We start from the raw sequence: 11,481 nt of genomic DNA on the forward strand, positions 1-11,481 counted from the left end.
GCATGTTAAAAGCACTTTATTGTAACAACAAATTGTATGTTTATTGATTTTGCCTCTGCATGTCAATACATACATATACAGTGCAGTAAAGAAATATTAAAGCCATAGATTAAATACATAACCTGTGATCACAGAAACAGTCCTTATAGACTCATGTATTTATGTCTGCGAATTTCCTTTAAATTAAAACTTAATTTTCATACCCATAAAAACAGCACTGCCACTGTCTCTGTCTCTGCATCCAATACAATCACATCAGTTATCTAGGCAGCACGTTCTACAGTGGCAATTAGAGTATTGAAAATATGGAAGGGTAGGCAACAATATACAAAGAATCCTCCCACAGCCCCTTTTTGTCTTTCAGTCTGTCAGGTGAAAGCATCACAAAATCCTTACAAGCACTAAGAATGCCATGCATGCATTGCTGCTGTGTCAAATGTGTAAAAACACTTCCAAATACTTTTAGTTAAAATACAGCAAAAATAAAATTAAAAACACAAATTATTGTTCGGTACTCTCACTTTATGTAGTATGTTATCACTTAATATGAGCCTGGACTATCATAATTTCAGTTGATTTGACAGCACTTTCTCAGTTAATATGTACACTTTTTAAAAGTACAAAACCAGTGGTACTCTGGCAGGTGTCAAACACACAAGGAGGCACAAGTTTTGCTTCATTATACTAATCAAAACCAGTGAGCATTGTCTTTCTGTTTAAACCTAACAAATCAAATATGGGTGAAAATGTCATACTTATTCCAATCTAGTATGATATATTTCAAATGTTACTGCTTTATTAAATGCAACAAATATTGTAATTTGTATATCCCCAAACATAACATCTTTAAAATAAATACATGTTAGTTTGTTTTTAGAAAATAGGATTCTGAAATAAATGTGTTAACATTCATTTCTGTCAAATTAATTTCTGTCACATTAGTACTTGGTCTCAAGCCACCACAAGTCACAGTGTGATAAAATACTATTACTGAGTCGTAACTTATGTTGTAATTTATAACTATAATAGCTAAGCCCTAAAATTATAGAAATATTAAGGGTTCATTCAAAGGTTCAGGTTTGAAGGAATAGTTCACCCAAAAAGGAAAATTCTCATAATATACTCATCCTCATGCCATATCAAACTCATATGACTTGTTTTCTAATGTACTTAGGATTTGGGCTGCAGTGAAGATTGAAGAGTTTTGGTGAATAAGGACTGAATTTTTGTTTTGTTTTTCACCCAAAGGTATCATATCGCTTCAGAAGGTATGGATTATTCACTTGCATTACTTTTATGCTTGAAACATTGTATGGACAAAAACACCTCATACATACTTCAAAATATCTGTGTTCATGTTCTGCAGAAGAAAGTAAGTCATACGACTTTAAGACAACTTGAGAGTGAGTAAATAATGAGAGAATTATCATTTTGGCATGCAGAAATCCTTTAAGATTTAGGACATTGCAAAGTTTTTGGTGTTCTTTTATCATTGACGAAAGAAATGTACAAAATTGTAATGAAAAGAGGCTCAAGAATAAGAAATAGGATATGGGAGGACTCCTATACAAATCAAGTACAGATCTTTCTGGCTTCTCTTTAAATGTCTAAAAAAGGAGGAAAACTGTATGGATGCTAATGCTGAATAAGGCTAGTTCTGAAAAGAATGACTGCAAATATGGCCTGACAGAAAGAGAAAACTGATTTAGTTCTAGTGTCTCTATACTGCGGTCAGTTCTTTATTATAGGACTTAACATTTTGACACTTGAAACATTGAAAAATAATAAAAAAAATTAACAAAAGGCAGTGAAGAATATTAAATTACTCCAAACTGAGAAGCTCCACATCGAAGATAAGGGTTGCATTTGGAGGAATAATCCCAGGATGGCCTTTATTACCATAGGCATAGTCAGGTGAACAGGTCAGCTTTGCACGTTGGCCCACACTCATCTTAATGATACACAAACATAAAGAGGTCAAATGTTTCCATTATATTATCAGTACCAAACACATTTTGAAGCCTGGCACTGAATTTGTTACACTGCAAAATATTTAATTATAGAAAAAATACTAATGAAATTCAAACGTGATTCAAGTTAATCCTGTAATGTGTTGTTAGATGTATTAAGCTCTATTGTTATCTGGTGTCATTGGCTTTTGCAATAATGTCAGCAAGGCAAACAATTCATTCTTATTTCATTTTACTGTGTGGACAACACAGTATTATTGAAATACTGTATAACTACCGGTACATTAATCTAGGCTTGAGGTATCTAACAAAATTCTCTCTCAAAGAGAGAATTCTCAAGTATACATTTCAAATGTAAAAGTATGTTTTGTCTGTATAAATAATGAATGTTAAAAAGCACTACCTTAGAGTATCACTCACTTGCACAATACCTTCCTCCCAGCCACGGATCACTTCCTGTTTACCGATCTTGAACTTAAATGGCTTGTCACGGTCACGGGAAGAGTCAAACTTCCGTCCATCTGTCAGAGAGCCTGAAGATTAGAGAGAAAAAGGACAAGGCCAGAAAAACCTGGAAATAAGGTTTGAGCATCAGATAAATGTCATTATTGTTTTTATATTTTATTTGATATATCTGGGGGGATTTTCTATCCCTCTAACCCATGTTTTATACCAGTAAATTGTCAGGATATGAGATGTGCACCTGAAATTGGTAAATAAAAGGCGTAATCCATTACAGTTGCATAAAACCCCATCGTAATCAGATTACAGTTACATTTAAAAAATTAGATTACTGTCAGGATTACAAGTTTTAATTTCTGTCAAAAGAAATTGTGAATTTTCCTGACATAAAGTGAAACTGCTGTTTGATTAGAGAGGGAGATGTGTAGATGTGCGTTCTCTTCGGGTTCTCTCTCATGACTCATTTGAGTCAGGAGCATCTCCTACTGTCGCAAATAACACCTGTCTCACATCAGCACTCTGCTCTCAAGGCAAACAGCTGCTTCATCGTGATGGCCATGGAAAAACATGCATTATTTTCTTGGAAATTTCGTTATTATTCACTCTTTAAAAGAGAAAAGGGAAACAACATTGAAGTTCAGCAGAATTTATGCCTTCTAGCTGTGAAGATTCTCTCATTATCCAAAGACCTGAGAATTTGAAGGTAATAAGAGCCACAGAGAAATCACATTAGCTAGGTAACCTAAAATGAGTTCATATAAATATGGGTTAGCCTTAGTGCTCAAAAGAAATCCGTGGCCCTCATCATTTGGCTGGAGCAGGAATAGCTGCCAATACTGACACAATTTGCACATCATTGCTGGTACAACATAGTAATCCCTAGTTTGCATGGTTGCAAATGTGAACTGTACTATATTAGCCAGGACGTCCTGTATGTCCATTCCGTATTGAAGCTGAAATAATGACCAATCCCCCAGGTAAACAGTACTTAAATCATCATTTAAGAATTTATTTTGGAATACAACAACAATACAAAAATTAACTGAAACATACTCCTAGACTTTCTCTCATTTTTCACCTCTCATGATTTTGCATCCCTGATCATTATTAACAAATCCAAATTGTACACATCAATACCAAATTAATTGAAAAAGTGTTTTAAGTTCTTAGGAAAGAAAGTTCAATGAAGAATGTATCTGATTTTGATCAATTATTGAGAACAGTTCAAATGTCTGGGTGAGGGAAACATTCTTGCAAATGTAACATGTTCAATTAGGTATAAGTACTGTAATTGAAAAGAAACACTAAAAGTTTAAATCTGTTTTGATCTATTCTTTAAAACTATATATCAAAACATATTTCTCCTTTAAAATCCTCCTTAACCTGATTCCGAGCACCCTCTTGTTTTCAGCACAAGCCTAAAAGGCCATACTCAAAATACAATGGCTGTAGTTCAACCCCACATTGTTTTACAGGCATAATTGTGGTCACTTTTGAAAGGAGACACTTGGAAGTTTGTTATTAAAAAGTACAAATCAATAAAAATCATGAAAAGAAATTGTTAGAAAAGCTCACATTTATTATAAAATGATCAGTTATTTTTTTTCCATAAATATATATGAAATAATATATGACACTGATCTTGTTGATGCACTGAAACATAATGGAGTGAAGTCACAAGTCTGATTTTATTTCAAATTTGAGGAGGATAACTTTAAAACTCTTAGTTATATTAATCACTTTCCAAGACCATGTCTTGTGATTCTGGCCGCAAATAGCATTAGCTATTAGATTAGCGCCTAAATACAGAATAGTAAACATTATAAAATAAACATTATCTTGTGCACTTATTTTACTTCCAATCATAATCGAGTTGTTATAGCAGTGTGTTTTAATAATCTCATGTGGATTCCAATCATATGAGGCAGAAAGCAGATTATTGGCAGGTGAAGATGATAGCAGGTGTACAGCTCATCTACAGCTACAGAACTGCTACAGAACTGACAATAATCATTTGGAAATATTAGACAAACCATTTGTAATCATCTATTTATTTACAATAAGTGATTAGTTTTATGCTTGATAAGTCATTTAACCTACTATGGTCTGGGATGGGGAAGTCCTTGTCATGTGGGCACTAAGGTATGCATGATGTCATAACTTCCTCTTTATCTTCACCATATTTGGTACATACTTGTGCTTCTAGCTTCGTAGAGGTTTGAAAATCAACTTACGAAATCAAACTTTGATGGAATTAGCACACTGTTGGACTAAATGCTCTATTGGATGTTGTTCTCTGAAGTCTGCTATTGACAACTCATATGGAGATTATATCATTGAATAGGTACATGCGTCTTCCTAACAGTTTCTTTTTCATAACTCTAGCTTTGATATTTTGATATGTGGACACAAATTAATAAATTACTCACTCAGGCAGTAAAATGTATATTTAAATGTTAATAACATAGTTAATGCAAACAATACCAATTGTAAGATCACTGTGATCCCTAAAGAAACATAAACATAGAAATCAGATACAGTATAATAACAGCTACAACAGAACTCATATTATTACTCAAACATGTTCTGTTTGCATTCAAGGCATAATTTAAAGTTTTAGATCATATTGATTTTATCTTGACTTATTTACATATTTGCCCTTGTGGTAATCCAAAAGTAATCTTATTAAATTACTTTCATATCGATGTAATTGGACCCTCCCAACCCTGGTAATAAAGAAGAATGTCAGTTCTTGCATAGAGAGATGGTTTATTAAGTCCGAATTTGTAAACTGACGTTCTAACTTTTCAATTTCTTTAGTTACTTACTTGAAGGTGCACTCAGCAATTTTTTGAATTTGTCATCTTGGACATACACTGACACCTAGGGGTGTGGATGCAGCATCAATTAAACAAACACATACATTTTCAGTTACTAAAGCCATTTTAGAAATTCACTATTCACAGTCAGCTACAATTAATTTAATCTAGTGTCCAATAACAGGGTGGTTACTGAGATTAAGCGAGTAGCATGCGGCTGTTCATGTGATTCAAACACAGCGGCCCTCTTCATGACTCTCTTCATGTAAAACAAAAACATCTTTTATAAGGGTACTGATATGGTTACAGGAGTCACTTTCATAATTTTATAATTCACAAAGTCATAATTTTATACTTATGTTTCAAAAATTGTATTAATTTATATAGGAGTAAAACCTTTTAAATTACGAAAAAACTACTGAGCGCTGAGAGCGACTTCTTGACTTGAACGATTAAAAGACAATAACTAACAACCCCTATTTGATTTTGTTTTTGGACCCAACTCCTAACGTTCAAGAATCAAGAAACGTTGTTTTTGAACGTTGTTTGGTACATCCGTAAACTAACCTTCCCAGAACGTTATGGGAACCAAATTGTTAGATGGGGACATCCCAGGGGTCGACTAAATCCAGACAGAGATAATCCGGCTATCCGACGCCGCCCACCTCGCGATCCAGCGTCAGACCAGGGTTTTTTAAATCTCTGTTCTGTCTCAGCTGTCAAATGGAAATCATGTCTGAGGACAAATGCGCGCGTGCACCCAATACACAACAAATGGTGCATGATTGCCTTCTTTTTATTCCTATATATAATTTGTATTTATCTTTACCGCATTTCTTCTCTTGTAAGACACGTCGTCATTATTAATAACCTCGTAAACTCAAAGTATTTGGACGTTGATAGGAATGATGCATACTAATACTTATAATACTAAATATATACTCCTACTAACTACTAACAATATGCGAACAGTGCAGTTTTAAACTATCAGCAAACTGACCTAAAAAAAAAAAACGAGCAAAAAACATACATTCAACTCACCAACATAATGCACCACGCATGTCTGTCCTTTTTTGGGAAAAGTCCTTCCTGTAAAAGCAGCGCGATGAGAAACAGGGAACATGAGATTGATCAAATGCTGGTAAACACGTGAGTGACAAAATTTGTTGTTTTGTTTTTAAAGGTAGATGCTGTTTAGGATGATTTTACCATCGCCGGGGGTTATGGTCTCGATCTCCACTCCCATTTTGTCCCGCTCGTGTATCCTTCAGAAGAGCCCCTCTGTATCGTGTCTCTCAGCAGCTGTTTGAGGCAGAAGAAAGTGATGCTGTCGGGTCACATGACCGCAGCGAGAAGGCGCGCTGAGCGAACCCATTGGAAACTCAAGAGGGGGGAGAGGATCCAATGCCATCACTAACTAACAAAAGCCATATTACAGATGATGACCAATGGGACCCGTTTCGCAATGGCCAACGAAGAATGAAAAATATAAGTAGGCCTACTGCGTTGTATGCTAAACAGTCATCTTCAAAAGTATGGAGGCCCAAACCTGCATAAATAATAAATAAATAAATGTAATAATACAACAAATATAATTCGTTTTTAATTAAATGTATTCCTGAATTTATAATTGTATAACTTTATTCCTTTATTATTTTCTATATTTATTTTTAACTTTATTTTTTATTCTTTTGAACTTTTAATTATTTATTCATTTATTTTGCATATTTTTTTATTTATGTGTTAATTTATTTTTTATATTTATTTATTCCCACATATATTTATTTCCATATTTATATATTCCCATATATATTTATTTATTTATACATGCATTTATTTTTACTTTTCTGTGTGCAACATGGAAATGAGGGAGAAAAAAAACTAAAACAAATGAAAGAATAAAAAATGTTTTTAAGAATAAAAATAAAAAGAGAAAATAATAAATAAAAAGAGAAAATAATAAATAAAGGAAAAAAAGTCATACAAAAATAAATTCAGGAATAACTTTCATTAAAAACTAATTATGTTTGTTTTATCAAGACATTTATTCCTTCATTTATTTTCTTATTATTACATTTATTTAATTATGTATTTATTTATTATTTTTGCATGTTTTGTCCTCCATACAAAAGCTTTTGCAGTGTTTTAAAATTCTATATTACAAAGAATTTATATTCAAATAATATTTAACTACTATTTTAATATAGTTCTTACATTTCAAAAAATGGTCTGACTTTTAATTCATAAATATTTCAACTCTACTCTCTGCACTGCTATCACTAGAATCTGTGTTTTTGAACAAATCTTATCAGCATGGCATAGCCAAAGTGGGCCGTTATTCTTTGACTTCAAAAATATAAATATACAGGGTTGGGACTGGGAGGATTACTTTTTAAATGTATTCCACTACAGATTACAGAATATATGCTGTAAAATGTCATTTGTAACGTATTCCATTAGATTACTCCAGGTCAGTAACGTATTCTAAATACTTTGGATTACTTCTTCAGCACTGGTAGATTTTTTCACTTGTTTTGACTATAAAAACTCTGTCAGTATAGTAAGACAAAATACACATGTTAAAAATACATTATCTGAAAAACCTAAATATCTTATGCAGTGTTGTTTCTAAAACAAGATAACTCAAACTGATCTTGTTTTAAGGATTTAAGAGATATTTTTACAGGAAAACAATACAAAAATGATTATCAGTAATAAGATTTTTCCCTAATATCAAAGGTCTTAAAAAAATTATTTATGATCTAACATGAATTTTCTTGATAAAAAAATTTGATCTGGCCTGGTAACATGGATATAAAATGGCTAGAAATATAATTTTAGCTTAGTGTAAAGCTGACAATTTGCTTCAAACATACTTCAAACTTACTTCACTGTCTTCCAGGGGCGTAGCCAGAATTTTATTTTTGGGGGGTCCCATCTTTAAATGAGGGGCAACATACATATATATATATATATATATATATATATATATATATATATATATATATATATATATATATATATATATACACTCACCTAAAGGATTATTAGGAACACCTGTTCAATTTCTCATTAATGCAATTATCTAATCAACCAATCACATGGCAGTTGCTTCAATGCATTTAGGGGTGTGGTCCTGGTCAAGACAATCTCCTGAACTCCAAACTGAATGTCAGAATGGGAAAGAAAGGTGATTTAAGCAATTTTGAGCGTGGCATGGTTGTTGGGGCCAGGCGGGCGGTCTGAGTATTTCACAATCTGCTCAGTTACTGGGATTTTCACGCACAACCATTTCTAGGGTTTACAAAGAATGGTGTGAAAAGGAAAAACATCCAGTATGCGGCAGTCCTGTGGGCTGAAAATGCCTTGTTGATGCTAGAGGTCAGAGGAGAATGGGCCGACTGATTCAAGCTGATAGAAGAGCAACTTTGCCTGAAATAACCACTCGTTACAACCGAGGTATGCAGCAAAGCATTTGTGAAGCCACAACACGCACAACCTTGAGGCGGATGGGCTACAACAGCAGAAGACCCCACCGGGTACCACTCATCTCCACTACAAATAGGAAAAAGAGGCTACAATTTGCAAGAGCTCACCAAAATTGGACAGTTGAAGACTGGAAAAATGTTGCCTGGTCTGATGAGTCTCGATTTCTGTTGAGACATTCAGATGGTAGAGTCAGAATTTGGCGTAAACAGAATGAGAACATGGATCCATCATGCCTTGTTACCACTGTGTAGGCTGGTGGTGGTGGTGTAATGGTGTGGGGATGTTTTCTTGGCACACTTTAGGCCCCTTAGTGCCAATTGGGCATCGTTTAAATGCCACGGCCTACCTGAGCATTGTTTCTGACCATGTCCATCCCTTTATGGCCACCATGTACCCATCCTCTGATGGCTACTTCCAGCAAGATAATGCACCATGTCACAAAGCTTGAATCATTTCAAATTGGTTTCTTGAACATGACAATGAGTTCACTGTACTAAAATGGCCCCCACAGTCACCAGATCTCAACCCAATAGAGCATTTTTGGGATGTGGTGGAATGGGAGCTTCGTGCCCTGGATGTGCATCCCACAAATCTCCATTAACTGCAAGATGCTATCCTATCAATATGGGCCAACATTTCTAAAGAATGCTTTCAGCACCTTGTTGAATCAATGCCACGTAGAATTAAGGCAGTTCTGAAGGCTGAAAGGGGTCAAACACAGTATTAGTATGGTGTTCCTAATAATCCTTTAGGTGAGTGTATATATATATATATATATATATATATATATATATATATATATATATATATATATATAAGCTTAACACCTATAAATAAAACAGCTTAACACCTGCACTCATTTAAAACAGCATATTTACTTCACCGTTTCAGCAGAACAGACATAACACCCTACAACATAGCTGTGTTTATTACCTCGAAAAATAGCATGGAAAGATTGAAAAGCAAATATACAGCATAAAATTAAAGCATTTTTACTTCACTGTTTTTAGCAGCAAAACAAAAACATAGTTCAGCAGCTATTCAAACCATGGGATTACCTTTTACATGACAAGGCGGAGTCTACGGGGGCGATTATTAAAAATGTCAATGACGTCATCATAGTCCAAAGAATCCACCAGTTCCCGTTCAAAAGACAGCAGGGAAAGATTATTTAAACACAAAGTTGTCATGTGTGATCTCAAAGATGATTTGACTCTTCCTACTCTTGAGAAAAGTCTTTCGACACTACAAGAAGTCATTGGCAGTGTGACCATTATCTTTAAGATTCTACTTATGTTTGGGAAGACATCAGAGGGGCAGGTGTCCAAAACCTACATGAGGGAAGAGAAAGAGTGGCCATCGTCTATTTTCCTGCACAGAAGTTGAAAGAAAATGCGTAGTTCGGCTTCTTCAAATGAAACGCCATAGTGTTCGCAGGGCATCCTCAGTAGCTGGCCTTTTGAAAAAAAATCTGAGCCGGGCAAACACGCAGCTGCTGCACGCATTAATCCGCATTGATCCTCTTGAAAGCGGCTGTTCAGTTCGGCGATTTGACGGTCTAAAATATCAACCCATAGTTTGTTGAGATCAGCATTCTCCTTTATGGCTGTGGTTTTGCCTAAACTACATGAAGCCAGAGACTCTTTCAGTCAGGCCGGTAGCTTTCTTACTCTGGTGCTGGTGACATCCCAGTTGGAAATTGAATTCTTTTCCATCAGTTCATCAGTCAACTTTAAAACTTTGTCGAAATCATTTTGCACATTTTCTCTGAACTGTGTATACATATCCCTTAGATTTTTGATCAGCGATAGGCAGTCGGTGACTGATATTGTGCTGCTCTGTAAAGCCCTGGTAGCAACTTCACTGGTATCAAATCATTTCCCAAATGTCACCAACAGAAATACAAATTTTTTTGTCTGAATTTGATGCATGAGTGAATCAGCTTCCAGTTTCGTTTGGCCACTTGTTTCGGAGAACTCCGCCAGCATTTCTAAAATTACATCAAATAACGTCAGTACTTTGCCGATGGAGCCAGATTTCGAGCTCCACCTTGTATCTGTAGATCGTTCAAGTTCAAGACACCTTCTGTGAGGATAAAGCTCCTTCTGGATCTCTAAAAAATGGGCATGCCTGTGCGCACCAGTCATGAAAGTGTGCAAAGAGTTCACAGTATCAAAAAAAGTATTGACATGGCCAGATACCTTCGTTGTGGTGCAGAGAACTAAATTCAGCCTGTGCGAGATGCAATGCACATAAAAGGCATTTGGAAAAGTACGCTTTAGAATCAAGTGCACACCACCCTTGTTACCGGACATAAAAGAAGCCCTATCAAAGCCAAAGCCAACGCGAATTGATGGATCCAACTGTAATGGCTCAATGACTTGCAAAATCTTAGAAGAAATCCCATTAGCGCTCATATCTCTCGTTTCAACTAATCCAACCGCTCTCTCTTTAACTTTGCCTGCATGAATGTATCTTACACACACAGCCACCAGCTCGCGTTTTGAAATGTCCTTGCATTCATCAGCCATAATTGCGTAATAGGTGTATGGTGTCTCATGCAACTCAGATTTGATCTTTCGTAGAAGTAGTGAGGCTGCACATTCAAGTAACTCGTTCTGAATTTCTGCACTCATTAGTCTGCCGTTTTTTGGTATTTCCTGGAGACGATTTTGCACGTTTGGGTCATGCTTGGCAATTAAGCTAAACAGTTCCAAAAAATTGCCCTTAATAAGGCCTCT

General features: G+C 35.1%; 1 protein-coding gene across 1 annotated transcript; it reads right to left on the reverse strand.

The window, feature by feature from the left end:
* On the reverse strand, nt 1-6,579 carry LOC127628613 (peptidyl-prolyl cis-trans isomerase FKBP1A-like). Its single transcript, XM_052105388.1, has 4 exons — nt 6,461-6,579; nt 6,293-6,340; nt 2,391-2,503; nt 1-1,951 (listed from the first exon to the last, which is right to left on the reverse strand). The coding sequence occupies exons 1-4, from the start codon at nt 6,495-6,497 to the stop codon at nt 1,823-1,825; spliced, it is 327 nt and encodes a 108-aa protein (XP_051961348.1). The 5' UTR covers nt 6,498-6,579; the 3' UTR covers nt 1-1,822.
* Nucleotides 6,580-11,481: the final 4,902 nt, after the last annotated feature.

This window comes from Xyrauchen texanus, chromosome 35 (genome assembly GCF_025860055.1).
Source record: "Xyrauchen texanus isolate HMW12.3.18 chromosome 35, RBS_HiC_50CHRs, whole genome shotgun sequence".
In the NCBI taxonomy this organism is placed as follows: Eukaryota; Metazoa; Chordata; class Actinopteri; order Cypriniformes; family Catostomidae; genus Xyrauchen; species Xyrauchen texanus.

Bases quoted from the DNA above. Each gene is read 5' to 3' on its own strand.
- LOC127628613 (XM_052105388.1), bottom strand. From the start codon at position 6,497: ATGGGAGTGGAGATCGAGACCATAACCCCCGGCGATG. The intron at 6,341-6,460 runs GTAAAATCATCC...CTGCTTTTACAG, and splicing joins GACCATAACCCCCGGCGATG to GAAGGACTTTTCCCAAAAAA. The intron at 1,952-2,390 runs GTGAGTGATACT...TGTATCATTAAG, and splicing joins GGGAGGAAGGTATTGTGCAA to ATGAGTGTGGGCCAACGTGC.